Source organism: Thalassophryne amazonica, chromosome 4, assembly GCF_902500255.1.
Source record: "Thalassophryne amazonica chromosome 4, fThaAma1.1, whole genome shotgun sequence".
NCBI lineage: Eukaryota > Metazoa > Chordata > Actinopteri > Batrachoidiformes > Batrachoididae > Thalassophryne > Thalassophryne amazonica.
The window spans coordinates 71,496,905-71,520,393 of record NC_047106.1 but is presented as its reverse complement, the minus strand read 5'-3'; the positions used below and the strand labels follow the sequence as shown (position 1 = coordinate 71,520,393).

General features: G+C 38.8%; 1 protein-coding gene across 2 annotated transcripts in view; it reads right to left on the bottom strand.

The window, feature by feature from the left end:
• kcnab1a (potassium voltage-gated channel, shaker-related subfamily, beta member 1 a) overlaps positions 1-23,489 on the bottom strand; it is a 385,002-nt gene that overhangs the window by 88,966 nt on the left and 272,547 nt on the right. For both annotated transcript variants that reach the window (XM_034168097.1, XM_034168098.1), the window contains exon 3: positions 9,835-9,872. In XM_034168097.1, coding sequence (XP_034023988.1) covers positions 9,835-9,872 — 38 coding nt within the window. The remainder of the gene's footprint in view (positions 1-9,834; positions 9,873-23,489) is intronic.

Here is a 23,489-nt window from a genome sequence, read left to right as displayed (position 1 = left end):
AAAAAGACATATTACAAAGTCATTCCAGCAAAGTGTGAGCAGATGGCATATCCTTGTGGCCACAGTGGGGTTTAAACACCAGATTGGTCATACCTGAGACCAAGGCTCTACCCAGTCAGTCAAAGGGGAATTCCCCAGTAGTCAAGCGAATAGGAACATCTTTTCAATGTGGACTTCACCTTGTTAAGATCTAGTACCAAAGACATCCAGTTGTCACCTTAATGAGCTGTCTATGAGAAAATCATGCGGGTGGTGATATAGGTGTCCCGATGGCCTGACTCGGATTTTGATGAAATTTTCACCAGTTACCCTTCAAATAGATTGATTAGGCATGGTAAAGTTTTTTTTTTTTTTTTATCATACCACATTTTACCCCATTTTTGGTCAATTCAAAATTTGATGTCAAAACACCCTGAGAATCCATTACATTAAAATATATAGAATAGAATAGAAACAGTAATTGTTTAAGAATAGAATATAGTAAAAATGACCAACTTTGACAAAGCAATTTTCAAATCCAAGCACATTATTTAATTTTATTTTTATTGAGAAGAACATTAGAAATAAGTTTCATGCTTTTGTTATCATTTGCAACTTTCTATACTGTATTGTTGAGACATAGAGGGCTGTCACTGTTGGACAATATGTCAGCCATCGGTGAGTGCACTTTCACTCTTAGAGTGATGAAAACATTTCCATTTTTTTTCTCCATGGAACATGGTAGACTTTTTTATTATTATTCTATTTTTCTCGTTATTTTTTTAATAAAATAAGTAATGAAATAATAACAAATAATTTGTTTTTATTTCAATATTTATTTTATTTAATTTTATTATTATTTACAGTGCTTTTTCTTCTGTGCCTACAGTTGTTAATTTTACATATCAACAGCATGGTTGGTTAGTTGGTTGGATTTATTTAATAAAATTCATACCTGTATAATAATAAGTACTGTATAAATAATACAGAGGATAACAAATTAAAGTATAAAACACTTATTTCCAATGTGGTCCTCAAAGCTTCATAGCGGTCCACAGTCATCCTGAGCAGCAGAGAAGGTGCGTTGTCCAGTGGAAGTAAGTTTATTGCGTCGGTCCGGCCATGCACACACGTCAGTGGGCTAGATGAGTCCGGTCTAAACCTAATCTAATGGAAGTAAGTTTCATGCATTGGAGCAGCCATGCATGCACATCAGGGGCTGGATGAGTCCTGTCCAGCACAGACAAGCTGCATCATCCATCAGAAGTAAGTTTAATGTTTCATTGTATCATCTTCAGCAATTTGCGGCGAGGTGGCTGTTCCAGCATATCGAGGTGGATCCTAGAGTCTGTGAGTGTGTCAAGGAGTGTTTTGACACAGATCCCAGAGCACAGCCAGCAGATTGTATACTGGTCATTCTCAGGACGAGAGGACAATAATTCCAGCACCAACAATACTATTGATGAGACGCAGCTCCTGGACATCATTCTGCAAGTCAGTGAGTGCACTGTCCACGTTTTTCTTCCACGTTTTTTAAATTATTATTTATTCACTACTATTTCATTATTTATTTTATTGTGTTATTATTTACAGTGCTTTTCTTGCGTGTTTACAGTAAAGGGAATTTTTCACAACCTCTTTTCACACTTAGCAGTCCACAGCCATCCTCAGCACTTTGTGCACAAACTTGTCATCATTTTAGCCACACGAATGGCTGTTAAATTTGTGCCATACGGCATTTCCCTACAAATCCTTGCACCTGCAAAGGCTGTTCAAGTGGTACTGGACATTCACTTGATTGCAGTGCAGCATTTATGCTGCACTTGCATGCTACGTATGTGGACTACTCACAATTTTTGGCCCTTTTATTGCTGCAAATTTGTGTATTTGGCCCACATTCAAGCAGCATGCGCTAACATGTCATAAATACCAATTCAGTGAGACTTCAACTGAAAAATTGTCATTAATTTGCCTGTTTTGTTGCAATTTTGTGTCTCCAACCACTCCTCAACAGTTGCAGCCCAGTGAGATACTACCCTTAACCTCCAACACACTCTTAATATGCTCTACCTTTTAGAATAACCCAAACACCATTTCTCCTCCCATCCACACCATAATAGAACATTCTGAATCCACCTGTGATGATTCTGGCCTTAGTTCCTTTCCACTTGGTCTCTTGTATACACAGTATATCTACCTTTCTCCTCAACATCTTATCAGGCAACTCTCTCCTTTTACCAGAAATACTGTCTCCATCCAAAGTTCTTCTTCTTCTTCAACAGATGCACAGTTTTTGCCTGGACTCTGCTGGGCATCAATACCCATGGCTGTCATTGTTAACCCTGGCATTGATATATCCGGTATGGAAATTTTACTTTTTTTTTTTACCATGCCCCTCCATTCAGATTAATCTATGGCTCTTCAAGGGAAAGATTTGGTCAACTCTGCTCTTAACATACTGTATATGTGGATTTAAAGTTACATATAGCTTGAAATTATCTTCACTTTAATTCATTTCCAAAGCCTAGGTCTGCTGGCCACCAAGGCCACCACTGATTGTTAATAAGGTGTCAGATGGTACCACTGAATTAATGCAGGTTGTCAATGCAGTTTTAGATCTCCCAGGGAAGGTTTTAGGGAAGTGAAATATAACAAGAACACTGGCTCCATTTCAGAATGTCCCATCAGCCTCAATGTGGCATTAAGACAAGCAGAGCAGAAAGAAAAGATAGATGGATAATGGAAACATTAAATGGGTCCAGTGAAGGATGGAATAATTCAGTACAGAGAGATGATGGAAGATGAATAGGCTGATCGGTATCTAAGTGATATCTGCTGGGAGAACTGCAGCACAATTTTCAGTAAAGTCATGAAGAACCAGTTAAGAGAGAAATTCTGAGCTATAATGAGCAGAAAAGGTGAATGCCAAAAAGAGTGAGGGTAAAAGGATGAAAATGAACTGAGAATTCCAGGGATGAGCGCATAAGCTGAATCTTTTTTTTTTCCTCAGTAAAGGGCTTTTTGTAGGTTGAGATTAGTTAAGAGGGACAGGTCTTTTAGGCAGAGTTGAAAAATGGAGACGGACGACAGTCAACCACAGAACGCTGAGTACAGTGTTCACTTTTTAATGGATGACTGTTCAGCCTTTCATCACTGCTCATTCATGCGTACCCTCAGTGAAAGTTCAGTCACTGAATGTCAATGAAAAGTCTAGTGATGACCGAATCTTGTTGCTACTTAGTCAGACTGCACTTAGTGCGAACTTTGAAATAATGAAATATGAGCTGTGGTGATTTTATTAATGGCAGCACCACTGCAGGTGTGGCAGGGCCTGCTTGAGAGCAACAATTTCTTTGAGCCCCCTCCTTACTTTGCCTGAAGCTCAGAAATATCAAATAAAACTATTCAAGTAACTATATATTAATATATTGTAAGTATTTACTATCTACAGTAAATAAAGAGGTTTCAATGTCCTTTAGTGGGAGCGGTAAACCTATGCAACTGTATATTCAGCATATATGGCGGGCAGGTGTCACAGATTGAATGGTCTGCCCTAAAAATCGGTCCCCACTGCCTTCACTGTGCATGTCATTTCGGAGTGTCAGCAGCAACTCCCTGGTTATCACCTCATTTCTGCTTGAAACTGACTTTAGAATGATTTAAGAAGTTTTACTTTGTCATCTGACCGTTAATAATAATCACATCATTCCCTTTGATCACTTTGGTACATCCAAAGTGATCAAAGGTCAGACAGTCAGACAGTCAGACCCAGACATGCTGCTGTTGCGCACCGATCGCTCCCCCATCTTTAATTATGAAATAATGTTGAATTTATGTGGAAATTCAACAACAAATTCAGAAGCGAGGCGATTTTGGTGAATTGCTGCTGACTCTGTGAAATGATGCATGCACAGTGAAGGCGGGGTGACTGATTTTTAGGGGGAACCATTCGTTCGGCGACACCGGCTGTGAGGTGCATGTACACACCTCTGCCCTATAGAGGGTTTTCATGTGACGTATCGGTCATGTCATTTTGTGTCCCGTGCCCATTCTGGAGTACTACACGGTGGCCGCTGTGATACACTACGTGCATTTGGCGAACAATTGCAGAAGCTTCAACGTTGGTGTGAAGAAGCCTCACGGCACTGTGGCGCTGAGAGAGATCCGCCGCTAACAGAAATCCACTGCTCCCAGAATTTTATTTTATTCAGCAACACAAGAACGCTTCCAATACGGATGCTTATTTACATTGTGGTCCTCCAGCACCAAGCTGCTGATCCGCAAGCTGCCCTCCTAGCGCCTGGTGAGAGAAATCGCTCAGGACTTCAAGACGACTTCCGCTTTCAGAGCTCCACCGTGATGCTCTGCAGGAGGCCGGCGAGGCTGACCTGGTCGGCAGCTTCCTAGTTCCCAATATCGCAGTGTGATACTGTCGGCCAGTTCGTTACATTGCCACTAAATTCACTATCTGGTATAAGATACGGATCCACTGAACCAACTGCTACACATCTATCATGATAAATAGCTTTATCTCAAGGATTTAAAGCATCGTAATAACCGTACATTCTCTCTATTTTTCTATTACGCGCCAGGCTCCTTGTAATCCAGAATGGAGATGACACCTGTCCTGCAGCAAATCGGTCACGTGATTGAAAACCCTCTATACAAAAGCACTAAAAGCTGCTTAAAATGCATGTCTGGCATGTCTGCTGGATATGTGATTGACTGAGGTGCAAAGGGTAAAGGGCCAATAATGGCCAAAAAATATTTCCTCATTCAAACAGCCTCCAAATGCAACTCCTCTTCATCACAGCTTATTCAAAGCAAATGAATATCTGTTTGTGTATTTTCTCACCTTTTGACTGAGGAAATGTTGACAGCATATTTTTAGACTTTCTCTCTTGGAATGTGTTACGACTCAGATCACAAATAGAAAAACTTTAAGACCAGTTTTTAAGAAGAGATGTCAAATTTTGGCTTCTTCAGTTGCCAGATTGCAGAAAAATCTGTTCATTTGTTCTACAGATTCATTAATCTTCAGGAAAAAAAACTTGCTTTGCATTTAATTCACCAGGAAAATGTTCACTGAAAACTTTAATAATTGAAAATAGCTACAACATCAATAATCAAACCCATCTTTAAAAAAAAACTATGAGCGTGACTTTTTTCTGTTACTTTAATTATAATTGTAGTCATTGATTTACAAGTACTTATAACTGATGACCTAAATACTACTTTTTCTAAGTAGTAACTGATATTTCCCTTTTTGACTTCTAAATGATGATAAGTAATTAATAAAAGATTAAAAGGTCTTTTCAAAGGAACCATTAAAATCTATTTTGTTTTCAACGCTTTATAACTGTATGCATATATTATGTATTTAAATGTGGGTGCTTTTTAGATAAAGCTGAAATTACACTGCTGATGCATTTCACGGTTCATAGCATTTTGTAATATTTGGGCATGAACATTCCTTATTACTTTCACCTTATGACATCACAAACATCAGGTCAGGTCTGGGCTCAACTTTACACCAGGTTTTTTTTTATCCATCCATCCATCCATCCATCCATCCATCCATCCATCCATCCATCCATCCATCCATCCATCCATCCATCCATCCATCCATCCATATACTGTACCCACTTACTCCATTTAAGGGTGACAGGGGGGCTGGAGCCTATCCCAACAGTCGTGGGGTGTGAGAAGGTTATTTAATGATTTATTTTCCTGACCTATGGTGTAATCGCATTCTGGTGCCACACAACAGCACTTCGCCAACACTACCAACCATGCCACATTTTTAGACAACCACACCCAGAGGCGCACAAATGAGTGCAATTATATGATGTCAGCGCTGTGTGTAAACATGGCCATCTGCATCAGCTGTACAATTATACGTGCATTGTGCTTGGTGGCAGATACGGCCAAAAATCCATTTGATATCTGTGACATTGAACAAGACATCAGGGTAAAAATCTATATGTAACAAGTGAAGTGGTCTCTGTGCACGTGTATGCCTGCGTGTGTGTGCGTACACCTTCGATCACAGAGAAACCGGGAAGAGCTGACATTTGCCATTTGTTTTTTTTTTTTTTATGTATTTTGTGTCAAGGATAAACGCTGATATTTTTGGGAGAAATTAGGGCTATTAGGTAAAAAACACTGAACAACTGATATCACCATTAATCAGCAGAGTAAATTTTGCTCTACAAAAATTACTCTGCTGGGATAACATTTGGTCCCAAATAGAGTTAAATATACTCTATCAGAGTGCTAAATCAACTCTTATTGGAGTAGAAACACTTGATTTGGCAAGACGGTAGAGCTGATTTCACTCTATAATAGAGTGTATTTTACTTTATTTAGACTGAGACCAAATGTTATCCCGGCAGAGTATATTTTACGCAGCAAAACTTCCTGGCTGGTAACCAGACAACTTCTGAACAAAGGAAATATCTCAACCTTGTCAGTTGTAGAACATGACATCAACTAAATGTGCCAAAATACAATTATTCACAAAACGTTCACATTTTAATTTCCTGCACTTTCAGTTAAAATCATTATAGAAACTTTGCACAATTTATTACCACCCATGAAAAATGTCAGCTACTTATTTTTTTAAACACTACCCAAACTGTGGATTCCCACGGGCAACGCGCTAGTAAAACAAAGCTTGTACGCTGTTGTCCATCAATGGCTTTCAGTTGCACGCCTGGTGAGACCCTGCAGCACCTCATTATTTTTCTGATTATTTTTGACAATAAGGTTTCACTGTTATGTGTCTCCGGTAAGACCTTAAGGATTTCCCTTCCCATGAAAGTAATGAATTGTTGTTTAAAACTGTTTTTTTTTTTTTTCTTCCTTTACACCTATCAGAAGCAGCAGCTCTGGATGTCATTTCCACATTAGAGCATCCACCAGTCAGGCCACAGTGAGCAGTAATAGTGACATTGAAGTGGGGATGTTCAGAGGAACAAGCACTTTTCAGCTCCAGGCGTGCCATGTGAGCCTTAAGGTAAGAAAATAATGGGGTTATAGTCTTATATAAGTTTTGTGTTTCTGTATCCCCCAGGCTTTGTTCTCTGTGTCACTCTGTGTGTGTGTGTGACAACCAAAGCAAAGCCCTAACGGCAACATCAAAGCATATTACCGCTCATCACAATGTGTACAAAGAAGATGCACACTCACACTCATATACACCTTGTGGGCCGACTCAAAAAAATGCCACAAAAATTAAGTACAAACAAGATCATTACGGGTAAAGCCTTTTAAAAGTTTTTTTAAGAAAATCCTCAAAAGGTCATTTCTCATTACAGCATTAATGCTAATGTTGCTTTGAAATTTTGGCTGTGTGTGGTGCGTTTCTCTGGGCTTGATCCAACAGACAGGTACCTCAGTGTTGAGGACTGCAGCAGCTGGTGTTGGCTGTGGTGCCGCGCCATGAGCGGCTGCGTGCCGACGCGCAAATCCGTCCACACGTCTTTCATTAACAGTGGAATGTCCGGATAAACTGCTGATCCCGACCTCTTCTGAAACTTCTCTGCTCTCTCACAACGTCCTGGGTCAACAGAGGCTTAAATTTGGAAGTTTTCAGCTCGAAACAGGTTGACGACGGCGGCTCGGGGTGCGGCGCCGTCCGGCGCCGTAGGCTGTCCTTAAAGCGATAGTAACACTCCTTAATTTCTCATCAGCCGTTAAAATTTTCACCGAAAACCGTCTGAATTTCTCGAATGGTGTCCACTTGGATGTGCCTTACAATTCCTGAAAAAATTTTGATCAAGCAAAGCACCAGTCTCTCAGGAAGAAGTCAGACAAAGGAATTCCAACGAGGGGGGTGGATCAGTGCTCACTCAAAGCCTGCCCACAGGCAAATGACGCAACCAACAGGCGTGAAAAAACTCACGCATGCGCACGAGGGTTCAAGCTTGTCTGACACAATCACACGTGATTCAAATCCATATAGTTTTTGAAAAAATAAAAAGGTCGGTTTCTTTTCTAATAGACCTCGTATACTTGGTTGGTTGCGATTCATGACCCAAGGTCAATCCATAAGGAACCTTGACACTTGCATGAATTTGATTCCCACACTGCATTGTTAGTTTTCAAATTTGAAAAACCTTTAGGCAGGATTTGGTCTCTTGTGTGCAACAATTAAGTGGGAGTTGGAGTTGTAGCAATTAATTATTTGATAATCAACTAATTGTTTTGAGCCTTTTTTTTTTTTCTTCAAGTATCCAAATGCTTTGATTTCAGCTTTTTAAATGAAAATATTTTCTGGTTTACTTTACTAGCTGTTTTATTTCTATCTGGCAGTAAACTGAATATCTTTGGTCTGTGGACTGAACAAGACATTTGAAGGCATCATCATGGGCTTTGAACATCGTTAGATATTTTTCACCATGCTTTTTTTACATTTTATTGACCTAACAACTAACAAGCTAATCAAAAAAATCATTTAATCAATTATGAAAATAATAGTCGCAGATCAAGCGATAGTCTTAAATGTGTACTGAACATTCAAAATACATAACTGTAAGCAGGCATAGATTATTCAAAAATAGATTACTCTCATATGATTCAGTTTTCAAAACTGAGTACAGCACTCAGTGGTTTGACTGATCACAGTACTTTAATGTGATGCAAAACATGAGCTTATCCTTTAAATGTCTGTTGTCTTATGTATTTCACATTACTGACAGAAGACAGTATGACATACATACACAAACACTGCTTGCTTATAAAGCCAAAAAAAAAAAAAAAAAAAAAAAATCAAACAACTAGAGCGCCACACTCAGAGTGCAAACCTCCGCCAAAACACTAGTTTCCAATTCCACAAATTTTAACCTTGTAAAAAACTTTCAAGGTCAAAGTCTTGTTAGAAGTGTTTTTTCATAAGCTAAATTAAATGTGATCAAATGTTAGGAGTATGTATTTAGTTCATGCACTTGAATCAAAGGGTTTTTTTGTGGTGTCAGGTTTTCTTGTTTTCCACTTTTTCAGTTTCTGAATTCTTTTTCAGATAATTTTCATAGACATTGGTTATCTCTGCTGTGCACAATTTGTCACTGTTTTTTGGCACTTGGTTTCCGACTGATAACTGGAAGACAGACAAATAGGTATAAAACTGGAACCTCCATCCAATTTTGGTGGTGTAGCTAAATCCATAACAGAAAAATGAGAGTGATTGAGGCACTTTTGTTTGAGATATAATGCAAAATGTACACCAAATGGGCTTTTCAGTATTAAATTCAAATGTCCACAGAATCCACAATCTTGATCAGATCCAGATCAAACTTTGTCAAGCGATAGTGAGTACCAGTCTGCACCTCACTTTCAAATATGAGAGTGATTGGGGCATGTTTGATAAAGCTGTAATTTTAAATATACATTAAATGGGGTTTTCAGTGTCAAATTTAAATCCACAAACTCTGTAATGTGGATCAGATCTGGATCAAATGTTGTCAGTCGATAAAGGATACTATCGTACATAATGCTCTCAAATATGAAATAAATTTGAACCTTTTTTGTCAGAGTTGTGAATTTTTGAAAAATTTGTTCAATGTAAAAGATAGGGATTTTTTCCAATTTTCCAAGATTTTTTCTGACTTTGACCTTTGACCTATGACCTTGAAAGTTTTATCAGTTCTTGCCTATCAGGATATGAATCTTCAGTTAAAATTTCATAATGATACATGAAAAATTGTGGGTTTCAGGCTGTTCACAAACAAATAAACAGACAAACAGAGGTGAAAACATAACCTCCGCCGAACTTCATTATAGGAGGTAATTATTAAACTTGTCTACTGTCTGTTTAAAAAATAAACATGTAACATATAAGGAAATGCTTCATACCTCGTCTGTTATTTGTCCCCCAAATGTCACCCACGTACCTGGAGGGGGGAGAGAAAGACACTTCAGCATTGGAAAACATTTCTATGCTGTCACTTGTCTTGTTTGACTGTGTGTGGCATGTTGGGGTAAACACCAGGAATCCTCAGGCTGTGACACCAACTGATGGAGGCTGTCACACTCCCGAGAGGAGAACCCATCCTGTTTAGAGCAGCAGCGCCATGTCAAGGGGTCACCTTGTGTGAGAGCCTGCCGGCACTTCCTGACTTCACTAGAAAATAGGTGCGCTACAGACTGTATGTGCATGACCTCACATTTTCTGCATCATCGCATTCCTGTGTGTTATACACAGCAGTGTTAAACCACACAAAGTGTTTCATACCATTGTTGCATTAGATATTTGGCTTTGTGAAGATGTCCAGTATAGTGTTCAAATTGTAAAACAACAAAAACAAAAAACTGCTTTAGCCTTTTAAAACTGTCCAAACGAGGGGAGACACGCACTTCTTAGTTTTTATTTTTAATAAATTTGCAAAAATTAAAAAAAAAAAAAAAACTTTTTCATGTTGTCATTATGGGGTTTTGTGAGTAGAATTTTCAGTGGGAAAAAAAAAGTATTTACTCCTTTTTGGAATAAGGCTGTAACATAACAAAGTGGGGAGAACGTGAAGCACTGTGAATACTTTCCCGGATGCACAATATGTTTGATCTTGTTGTTCTAGTTTAAAAAAAAAACTGCTATGAAACAATCAGAAAGTAAGAATGTTCTTTCCTGATTTTGTACATTTCTGTGCCAAAACAGTTGCTCTCTCTTACTGAATCACATCTGCTCCTAATTTGAAGGGCAAAGAAGGGCTTTTACTGTCACTGGAGATGTAACAAAATGTGTCCTGTGTATGTAATCCAACCTAATTACAGTTAGACAATGTCCACCCACTGGGAGCAGTATGCAGCCACCGCCGAGAGACCAGAGACCAACTCCTGATCTAGACACACTGCCTTAGCTATTCAAGGCCAGAGAAAGGAGCAGACACTAATGTGCATATTTTTGATGGTGGAAGGAAACCAGAGTGCCTGGAGGAAACCCACAGAGAGAACATGCAAACTCCATACAGATAGGATCTCAGTATGGGGTGAATCAAACCTCAGGGCTTCTTGCTGTGAGGCAAGAGTGGTAACCACTGAGCCACCGTGCTGCCCGATTAAGTCCAATTTGTCATCTATCCATCATCTGATAACCATCCAGCACGTGGCAGACACTTCTGTGGGATATTTCACAGGCAAAATTAATGATCTCATACATCAAACTTAACCACATTTCAAAGTTTGTTTTCATTATATGCCTTGATGAATTACAAGATAAGTCCATCCCTGTAGTTAAAAAAAAACTGGTTTTATGATGTTGCATAAATCTATGCATGTGTTACAAAATAAATTAATTAATTTAACAAGAAGATTTACAAATCCCAGTTTATAGTCTCTATTCTGTTAAGTAGTGAGGACATTAATGAATGGCCATTGTTACCATGGCGATGATATATGCTCTTCCAGTTTACTATGTGAGTTATGGAGAAGAGCACTCATGTCTTTAAATAAAAATAATGCACCCCTTTCAGCAAACCAGATCAAAGTATTTTCTGTGGTCTTTTTCAAAATATTTTGTAATTTCTTCTCATAAATGAGCATCACCACCTCCTCTTTCTGTCGCTTCTGTTTTACTGCCCTGGTGAATCGTTTACCGTCCTCTCATCATGTTCACAATTTCACACCAAATGAATGCACAATTCTTGCTTTGATTCTGTGCAACAACATTACTTGTTTTTCATCATACATCTAATAGCTCACAGAAGGTGCATTTTATAATCCTCTCATTTCAACGGACAAAAAGATACGATGCAACAGAGCTCATTATGCCATCCAGTGCAATAGCATCAACCCTAATGAGGTCTAACTCACAGATGACACCCTGAGGATAAAATGGATCTGCTGGAGCATAAAGATATTATCTTAGTTTAATAAAGTCCAAGACGTCTGCGCTTGTAAAAATGCAGAATCAGCAGAACATGTCCAAGCGCTGGACTGCTGATGTAAAAGTTATCAACTGTAACCTCACAAACCTCCAAAAACTACACATACAGCTAGTCTACATATTAAAAGCCAAGTGACCTCTGTGTACATATATCTGTGTGTGTGTGTGTGTGTGTGTGTGGTGTGTGTGTGTGTGTGTGTGTGTGTGTGTGTGTGTGTGTGTGTGTGTGTGTGTGTGTGTGTGTGTGTGTGTGTGTGTGTGTGTGTGTGTGTGTGTGTGTGTGTGTGTGTGTGTGTGGTGTGTGTGTGTGTGTGTGTGTGTGTGTGTGTGTGTGTGTGTAATTTTGATCATGGACAAAATGGGGAGAGCTGACATTGGCCATTTGGTCTGCTTATGTACTTTGGGTGAAGGATGAATGCAGCCAAAACGGAATGTTGACAGGACTAATATTTTTGGAGAAACTACATATATTAACAATGGATATTGATAATTGTGTTCTGGACTCACATGGCATTCCAGCAGGGGGCGATAAATCATCTATATATTAAAAGCCAAGTGGCGTCTGTGTATGGGTATGCGTGTATGCATGATTTTATTTAGTAAGTTCAATGTAAGTACATAATATACATTAAAAATACATGGATGACACAAGAAAGTGAAAACATGTATTTCCATTGTGGTCCATTTAAAAATGAAATGACAAAATAGAACTAATAATGAAATATAATAATAGTAATAATAATAATAATAATAATAACAATGTAACCCATGTCCCATGGAATAATAGTGTGCATATGATAACAAGAACCTAAACAATTTATAAATACAATTAACATAAAAAAATTACATAATTAACAGGAAATAAAAGGGTTGAGTTCTTCCTCTAAAAACTGTTGAGGTCTAAACTTCTACAAACATTCTGGACTCACACACCATTCCAACTCATTCCAGAAACTTTGCATAATTTATTACCATCCTTGAAAAATGTCAGCTACCTATTTCATAAACACTACCCAATCTAGATCCCATGGATCCCCAAGGGCAACACACAGTGATGTGAGGTCAGTGATGTGTGGTTATTTTGCATGAGGCTGTGCCTCACCTGTCATCATGGAAAGAAAAAAATGAAAAAATAAATTAAGTGGTTATATTTTTGTAATTTGCACTATGAAGTTATTTTCCTTTTAACTTCACCAGCTTTAGATTATTTTTTATTCAAAATCGCTGAATTTTCACATTTGCTGTTCAAATACTGAGAAAAGCCATGCGCTGAGGCAGCAGTAGCCAGCTGAGCCTCACCTTGGATTGTGCATTCAGTGACATACAGAGACTCAGAGACTCTGTATGTCACTATTAAAATGGTCAAACACTTTAGTTATATGAACTTAAATTCCATAGTTTAGCTGATGTACATAATATACAGTGTTTTTGTCAACAACTGTATATGTACAACCCCTGGCAATAATTATGGAATCACCGGCCTCGGAGGATGTTCATTCAGTTGTTTAATTTTGTAGAAAAAAAGCAGATCACAGACATGACACAAAACTAAAGTCATTTCAAATGGCAACTTAAAAATAATTGTGGCAGTCAGTAACGGTTACTTTTTTAGACCAAGCAGAGGAAAAAAATATGGAATCACTCAATTCTGAGGAAAAAATTATGGAATCACCCTGTAAATTTTCATCCCCAAAACTAACACCTGCATCATATCAGATCTGCTCGTTAGTTTGCATCTAAAAAGGAGTGAACACACCTTGGAGAGCTGTTGCACCAAGTGGACTGACATGAATCATGGCTCCAACACGAGAGATGTCAATTGAAACAAAGGAGAGGATTATCAAACTCTTAAAAGAGAGTAAATCATCACGCAATGTTGCAAAAGATGTTGGTTGTTCACAGTCAGCTGTGTCTAAACTCTGGACCAAATACAAACAACATGGGAAGGTTGTTAAAGGCAAACATACTGGTAGCCAAGGAAGACATCAAAGCGTCAAGACAGAAAACTTAAAGCAATATGTCTCAAAAATCGAAAATGCACAACAAAACAAATGAGGAATGAATGAATCTCTAATCTGCATTGGGCAAGGTGATGATGCTGGAACTTTTGTTTGGTGCCTTTCCAATGAGATTTATAAAGATGACTGCCTGAAGAGAACATGTAAATTTCCACAGTCATTGATGATATGGGGCTGCATGTCAGGTAAAGGCACTGGGGAGATGGCTGTCATTACATCATCAATAAATGCACAAGTTTATGTTGATATTTTGGACAATTGAAAGGATGTTTGGGGATGATGAAATCATTTTTCAAGATGATAATGCATCTTGCCATAGAGCAAAAACTGCAAAAACATTCCTTGCAAAAAGACACATAGGGTCAATGTCATGGCATAGGGTCAATGTCAATGAGCAGATCTGATATGATGCAGGTGTTAATTTGGGGGATGAAAATTTACAGGGTGATTCCATAATTTTTTCCTCAGAATTGAGTGATTCCATATTTTTTCCCTCTGCTTGGTCTAAAAAAGTAACCGTTACTGACTGCCACAATCTTTTTTTCTTGATTTGTTATAGTGTTTCTTAAAGCCAGAAAGTTGCCATTTGAAATGACTTTAGTTTTGTGTCATGTCTGTGATCTGCTTTTTTTCTGCAAAATTAAACAACTGAATGAACATCCTCTGAGGCCGGTGATTCCATAATTTTTGCCAGGGGTTGTACATTTTACACAACGTCCCAACTTCATTGGAATTGGGGTTGCAATAATAATAATAATAATAATAATAATAATAATCAGATGTCTTAAAGCAAATGTATATACAGTATTTTTTGTTATACTGTATTTCACTTAAAGGATGCTAGCATCTCTGTGTTTGGATTAACCTTTTCTTTCTCCATCTTAAATGCCCTCTATCCTTTGTCCTGTAGATGCTCTTCTTTTCCTTCACCACTTTTAAATTACTTTTTCATTCTTTCCCTTTGCTTTGTCAGTTTTTCCTTCTCTTCAGCTGATAACATTTTCCTCCTTTTAGTGCTCCACAAAGTTTCCTTTGATGTTCTGATTGATCTTAAACATGACAATTTCTTTTTCATTTTGAAGGTATAAAATGAAGTTGTTTTTTTTTTTCTTTTAGAGCACATGTAACGTAATGCACTGGTTACGAAATACATTTTTCAAAAATTGAGTGAGCTTGTTGAATTTATAGAAAAATAATCTGGATTATTTTGGGATGGCAGCACAGTGCCTTAGTGGTTAGCACTGTTGCTTCACAGCAAGAAGGTTATGGGATCATTTCCCACCAGAGGCCTTTCTGTGTGGATTTAGCATGATCTTCCCATGGTGATATGGGTTCCCTCCGGGTGCTTCAGCTTCCTCCCATTTCCAAAGACATGCAGGTTAGGTGTACTGGAAACTTTAAATTGACTACAGGTGTGCGCGCAGGTGTGAATGTGTTTGTTTGTCTATATGTGGCCCTGCAATAGACTGGTGTCCCGTCCAGGGTGTACCACGCCTCGCACCCTATGACTGATGGGTAGGCTCCAGCCCCAACCCCCACCCCATGAACCTTATATGGAGTAAGCAGGTATAGAAGATAGATGGATGCATGGATGGTTACTTTGGGATACAATATTTAAAAATTAAAACACATTTTTTTATATACTGGAACACTTTTTAAAGGAAATCAGCATTTTTGCCTAATATTAGGACTTCATCCGCCACTGCGACAAAGTCACAACCACTCAAGCACTTTTGTCTGCATCAACAAAGTCTGTAAAATTAAAATGAGATGGAATCATAAAAAAGACAGGGCAGCGTGTAGTGTGGTTATGTAAGTTTAGACTATATTGTATACTGTTAGGGAGAGTACTGTATGCAACTTGAAATACTGCATAGATTGAAAAACGGTGACTGGATTAGTAGTGAATATACCATACCATTGGCCTGTGTTTTCAGTAACTTTTGTTTATTTATTTATTTTGTTTATTGCGAAGTGCTGAAGTAACATGCCATTGTTACATTTTCCCAAAGAAATGGTCTATGTTTTCCAAAACAAACAAACAAACAAAAAAGTCAAGTCAAATCAGTGGCATGCAACAAGAGAATTTCTGTTAAGGATACAGAATCAAAGAACGTACCTCAGTAATATCTATCAGACACTGTGATCCTTGACTTTCCGTCCCTCCTTCCCCTTTATAATTTATTTCCTGTGTTGTTTTTCTTTTCTTTTCTTCCTTTGAAGCCCAAAAGTGAAAATGGTATCTGGTTTGTTGTTGTTGTCTGTCAGAGCCACATGGCTTCATTTGGCAGCAAAATATAAAGAAAACCACGTGACCCCAGCCTCACTTTCACATCATGTCAACATGGAGTTTTCCCATAATGGATGCAAATCTTTGAAGTTTTTATGATGACATAAATGTTGTGATTTGCCTTTCAACATGATTGGAGTATTTTAACCTCTAGCTAGCTAGAGGTTAAAATTTAGAGGTATAAAATGTATAGCTTTATAAAAATCTCCTATATATAAGGATTGTGCCCGCATTTTAACTTTGTTCAGTGAGCTTGAATTTTGACCCATTTTCTCCTAATCGAATCATTTGGTTTGTCCCTCAATCATCCCGACAAGTGAAGTTCAAATCAGATAAATTTGTTGGCATTATGCAGATTGGCAAATGGAGACAGAAGTAAACTGTACTCCTTCATGTGCTGTCGGTGTGTGCCAGTGTAATTACTCAGTGGAAACAACAAAGAGAGAATGTGAGCAATAAAGGGAAAATGAGAAAGAGATAGAACGGGAGGACACACTGCATGCCACTGTTGGCCACAGCATGGCGGTGAATGAAATTTAATCAAATAATGTAATATGTAGCTGTTGCCGTGTTGTTCCTGGTGGTGTCCTGTGGCCCATGAACCTGTGAGACCAAGGCGGAGCAGATTTACCTGTAGGCTTACAGCCCATCACTTGTGTGTCAGCCACTGATTAACCAAACACACAAACTCTAATTTCTTTTCTCTCCACACCTTCAACTGACAACCATTTAAGCCCCTCCTGCTCCCCGTCCCCTGCTTGTATCTGTTGGGGAAAGTGCAGTGACACGGACCCACAACAGGGGCCGCAAATGAACGGTCAATAGATGAGCCAAAAGGTAACAATTTAATGTTGTGAATGTGCACAACAAATATACAGACAATCTCAGAATCTGATAGCAGTCAATGCACAAAGGTGACGTGTGGGCAGGCTCGAGGATAGAAGACGTCTGTCCTGAGAAGAGTCGGAACCACACGATTTCCGCCGCCACCGAACCTGGTGAATAGTGGAGCCGCCAAGTCCTGAATTCCCAGGTGATCACCGTCCCCGACTGTCGGATCTGGTACTGCTGGCGAGGAGCACAAACAGTGAGATGTGGGTGTGTGCACACCCAGTAACAAAAACAGTCAGAAGGTGGAAAGTCACCTCCACCTCTAATCACAAACTCGTGCAGCTCCTGTTAACCACTTATCTGGTTGGGGTGTGAAGCGAAGCCGTCGCTGATCACACCAAAATGCCAATCCCACAGATAAGGCAATACCCACAGGAAAACGGCTGCAAAGAAGTTCAGACTATAAAGTCAGTGTTAAGTTCAGATACAGCAGAGAATATTACCTTCACAGGTAGATGATATCTCGGCAGCGAGGTGGAGATGACATCCGGCTTTTATGGAGTGATGAAATGATGGGTTACAGCTGTCATAAGTTGATGTGAGACAGCTGTCACTCCCGGTTGTGTCCGTGGCAGCAGCGCCCTCTCGTGTCTGAAGCTTGCACTTCAGGCAGTGCGCCCTCTGGTGCTGGGCCAGCAGTACATCCTCTTCTGGCAGCCCACACAACAGTATCGTGTCTGCACAGAGCACACCATGTGTCCAGCAGCTGACATTCAACTGACCTTTTCGGTACCCTGCAGCTTATCCAATAAGTGCAACTAGAACCACCTGAGGTAGCAATGCTCCGAGCCTGCCAAGGAGAGCCACACTGTACCAAAATTACTCTTCAGATGTTGTACAAACAATGAATGTTTATGAGTTCAATGGTATGAATATTTCATGAGGTGAAAGATGGAACATCATTCCATCTTTCACCTCATAAAATATTTGTTCCATTGAAAGAATTAAAAAAAAACCTCCATTATTTGTTTTATATATAACTGTTAAAATAGATCCTTGTTATTTAAAATTTTATTAATTTGTAAACAACAGAAAAGTGACTTACATTTTGGACAGTCCAACACAAACTTTAAAGTGGAGTCCAAAATTGCAACAATGTAGTCTGTGATGCCGTGCACCAAGTTCTTGTACTTCCAAAAAAAAAAAAAAAAAAAAAGAGAGACTTTGTGTAGTTCCTCAGTCCAGTGAAAAATCACATCAGAAATTTGTCCAGCTTTTCATCCTAACAGCTCTTCATGCCTTCAGACAGCTTACAGCATAGTGGATTTGTTTTTGTGTGTGTGTGTGTGTGTGTGTGTGTGTGTGTGTGTGTGTGTGTGTGTGTGTGTGTGTGTGTGTGTGTGTGTGTGTGTGTGTGTGTGTGTGTGTGTGTGTGTGTGTGTGTAAGAAGAATTAGCAGCATTAATTAGCTCCTTCAAATTGTCATCCATAAGCAAAAAAAAAATTCTGCAATGTTTGGCTAAACAACGCCCCCGGTAGTGTGCACCTGCACAGTGTTTGGGACATGCAATACAGTTGTATGTAAAAGTTTGGGCACCCCTGATGATTTCCATGTTTTTCCTTTATAAATCATTGGTTGTTTGGATCAGCAATTTCCGTTAAATATATCATATAGCAGACAAACACACTGATATATGAGAAGTGAAATGAAGTTTATAGGATTTATAGAAAGTGTGCAATAATTCTTTAAACAAAATTAGGCAGGTGCATAAATTTGGGCACCTCAACAGAAAAAAATACATCAATATTTAATAGATCTTCCTTCTGTAGAAATAACAGCCTCTAAATGTTTCCTATAGCTTCCAATGAGAGTCTGGATTCTAGTTGAAGGTATTTTGGACCCTTGTTCTTTACAAAACATCTCCAGTTCAGTCAGGTTTTTTGGTTTCTGAGCATGGACAGCCAGCTTAAAATCACACCACTGATTTTCAGTCATATTCAGGTCTGGGGATTGAGGTGGCCATTCCAGAATGTTGTACTTGTTCCTCTGCATGAATGCCTTAGTAGATTTTGAGCAGTGTTTAGGGTCGTTGTCTTGTTAAAAGATCCAGCCCCGACACAACTTCAGCTTTGTCACTGATTCATGAACATTGTCCTCCAGAATCTGCTGATATTAACTGGAATCCATGTGACCTTCAACTTTAACAAGATTCCCAGTACCTGCATTTGGCCACACAGCCACACAGCATGATGGACCCACCTCCAAATTTTACTGTAGGTAGCAAGTGTTTTTCTTGGAATGTTCTGTTCTTTTTCAGCCATGCATACCGCCCCTTGTTATGTCCAAATAACTCAATTTTAGTTTCATTAGTCCACAGCACCTTATTCCAAAATGAAGGTGGCTTGTCCAAATGTGCTTTAGCATACCTCAGGTGACTCTGTTTGTGGCGTGTACGCAGAAAAGGCTTCCTCTGCATTACAGCATCATACAGCATCTCCTTGTGCAAAGTGTGCTGTATAGTTGAACGATGCACAGAGACACTATCTGCAGCAAGATCATGTTGTAGGTCTTTGGAGCAGGTCTGTGGGTTGACTATGACTGTTCTTACCATCCTTCACTTCAGCTTATCTGAGATTTTTCTTGGCCTGCCACTTCGGGCCTTAACGAGTACTGTGCCTGCGGTCTTCCATTTCCTCACTATGTTCCTCACAGTGGAAACTGACAGCTGAAATCTCTGAGATAGCTTTTTGTATCCTTCCCCTAAACCATGATGTTGAACAATCTTTGTTTGTTGCCACTCATTAGAAGAGATTTGAAGAGGAGAAACATTTGCAAATGGCCACCTTAAATACCCTTTCTCATGTTTGGATTCACCTGTGTCAGGAGGTCAAGGGTCACTGAGTTTACCAAACCAATTTTGTGTTCCAATAATTAGTGCTAAATGTATTCAAACCAATAAAATGACAAGGGTGCCCAAATTTATGCACTTGCCTAATTTTGTTTAAATTATTATTATTATTACTCGCCTTTATTTGAAAAGGGACAATGTACAGAGACATTAAGCTCATAAAACAAAGATGATCTGTACCAGATTGTAGCTAAATAGCTAGTTTCCATCTGCAGTCCCCATTACATAATAAAATACAGTGAAGGAATACTCAGTCAAACAATACCACACATACAGTCCGACACTGTCAGACACACACACTCCCACAACCGCTCCAACTTTCACACATATACAAAATAAATTACAGATTTCAACAATGATTGCAATTACATACAAGTCCTTATCTTTAAATAAATAAATACATAATGACCTACCTAATATATCATTTTATATCAAGACATAAATAACAAATAACCACTTCTACACAGTAATATTAGTGCTGGCAGGTTTGGTTATTCCCTAGCCACTGTTTAAGCTCTGCTGTGAAGGTGATATAGCTTGTCTGATGTTTTAGTTCGTTTGGAAGATTATTCCATTCTTTTATGGCATTATAAGAAAAGGCAGTTTGTACAAATGAAGTTTTGCACTTTGGGATGGCACACTGCCCCCTGGTGGAGGCTCGTGTGGCTCTGGTAGTGACTGTAGATGTGAAGTGAACAAAATCCTTGAGTGATGCAGGTGCAGAGTTATTTAAGATTCTGAAGACCAGATGAATTGAGGCAAATCTCTGGATATTGTCAAAATTGAGGAGTCCATGTTTTTCTAGAATATGGCAATGATGGTATTGTCTTGGTTTCCTGTCCAGTACGTTTAGGGCTTGCTTGTGAAGTGATTCTAATAATAATTAAATAATTATTATGCACACTTTCTGTAAATACTAGAAACTTCATTTCACTTCTCAAATATCAGTGTGTTTTTCTGCTATATGATATATTTAACTGAAATTTCTGATCCAGACAACCACTGATTTATAAAGGAAAATGATGAAAATTATCAGGGTGCCCAAACTTTTACATACAACTGTAGCACATTTCATATAGCAACAAAATTGCACGCTAAAACTATTGCATGGAAACACAGCAGCAAATGGTATGAATAATCCATGCCACATGACATAAAAGCTACCAATCAAATATCAAGGATCCACTCAGCCGTTATATAAAACATTATAATGACAGAGAAAATCCATTTTGGTACATGCAACACTTTCTGGCGAATCAACCTTCTTGTACATATTAAACCAAAACATCATATTGCTTAATTATAAAACAGCTTCTGCTAGAAAATAGAAGTGTTGATCCAGCACTATTTGGAATTTTTTCACAACCGCTCTATTAGAGTGACACCTACAAAAAAACATGTATCGGCTCAAAATGTATCCTTCAATCCAAACCCACGCAATGCTGATTGTTGTTCTCTTTCTTTTATTAGGCATAGCCCTGGAAATCAATAATAAAATGTCAAAACTGTTCATACAGTGAAAGGTTTTTCCTCTGCTCAGGGGGGCCTCAAACCAGCATTGATCACCATCATGTTGATCACCATCATGTGATAAGTATAGCCCTGTGTCTTTAATTGTCAGGTATTGTGTCGTTCCTTTTTTCCCATTTTTTCTCCTCTCCTTTTTCTACCTTGTATTCCAGAGGGCTCTGCTGTTTTAGTTATGATGGCATAAAACCTGTTATAGTATTGGACCAAATATATGATGACCCTGAAATACTTTCTGACAAATAAATCTGTTTTACTGTTTTTTAAGAAAATGTTTTCATTTGAAAATATGATATAATAAAAGCACACAAAGTGAAAAAACACAGCGGTGCAATAAACGGTGCAGACTGGCCAACCTTGGATTCTCAGCTCATCTTGTCAGCCAGTTAATCAATTCCCCCCATGTTGATTATACTTAAAATTATAGACTCAAACAAATCTAAAAAATATGAATGACATTTATAGGAAATCCATGCAGACACTCCCAGTACAAAATGCTACATATTCCATTCTTAGTGTGACTAAATGGCTTTATTTGTGATTTGACAGCCACTGTTGTTGTGTGGCTGCTGGAGCTGGTGAAGCAGTGTTGTAAATCCCACTCAATCTGTGTGAATAAACAAGGAGAAAATAAATCAATGTTGCAACACAAGAGATTGCTTCTGTCTAGATTTTAATGACCTCTTATAAATAACGTACTTTAAGCAAATTACCCTTTGTTATCACAGTGAATCACTGGTTCAACAACTTTTTCATTTGCAGCCTCTTAATTTGAAGCCACGGTTGCTCGTTTCCCTGATCATGCATGTCGTCAGCAGCTTGGCAATTTTGCCGATGATTGATTTTTAGGTGCTTAAGGGAATAAATATTTAAGTACAGCAGGAGAAAAATAAAGATTTGTCAGTTTTGTAGAGCATGGTTTTTTGTTTTTAATCCAGACAAAATACTTTTGGTCCTTACAAATCACTGAATACTTCCTCCAAACATGCTCATGCATGACATCTATGTGACCTCATAAAAACAATCACTGCTGCTTTAGACCTTCTGGACCATCCACATTTGGAAATGGGGGCATGTTTGGGGTCCAGGAAAAAAACAATGAGAAAACAAGAGCAATCTGAGATTTCTGATGTCTGCCAATCCAGATCTGGATTACCTCCAAAATGCAATGGAGTCTTCCATGCCTTAATATGTATCTGTGGTGCAAATTTGGTGAGAATCTGTGAAGTAGTTTGGACGTAATCCTTAAAAGCCTATAAAGTGAAACTTGATCCAGAATGCGGCTCTGCATCAGGATCACCTCCGTAATTCAGTGGAGTCTTCCATGACCTAATATCTATCTGTGGACGCAAATTTGGTGAGAATTCATGAATCCATGAGAATCCTTCAAAGCCTATATAAAGTGCAATGTTTATCCAGAACCCAGATCCGGATCACCTCTAAAATTAGGTGGGTTCTTCCATGGCATAATATGTATCTGTGGTGAAAGGTTTGTCAAAATCTGTGCAGTAGTTTTGATGAAACCTGCTAAGAGATAGACAAACAGACAAATAAATAAATAAATGCCAATGATTTTGTTATGTCCGTGGTGGATGTAATGAGAATGCTGCAGCAAAATTCTAAAGAGTTTCTCTCACTCTCTTTTTTTGTGCTTACGTTGTTAGTGTTGTTTTCTCTGTTGCAACTGTTGCACGTAATGGAGAGTGTGGTCGAGAGGTCAGGAAGGGACGGCAGACAAGGTGGAGTGGGCGGAGAAAGGTGGCAAAAGTGATTTGTGAGAAAAGGGTGTCTGCAGTGAAGAGGAAGGCTTATAGGACAGAACTGAGACCAGCTATAAGGTGGCACAAACAAAAAGATAGGAGATAGAGCTGGAGATGCTGTGATTTTCTTTGGGAGTGAGGAGGACGAACTGAACATATCGGAGGGACAGTACAGGTAGTACAATTTAGAGACAAAGTCAGAGGTGAGGTTGACATTGTTTGGACATGTGTAGAGAAGGTACACAGAGTATATAGGCAGAAGGATGCTGAGGATGGACCCACCAGGTAGTTGGA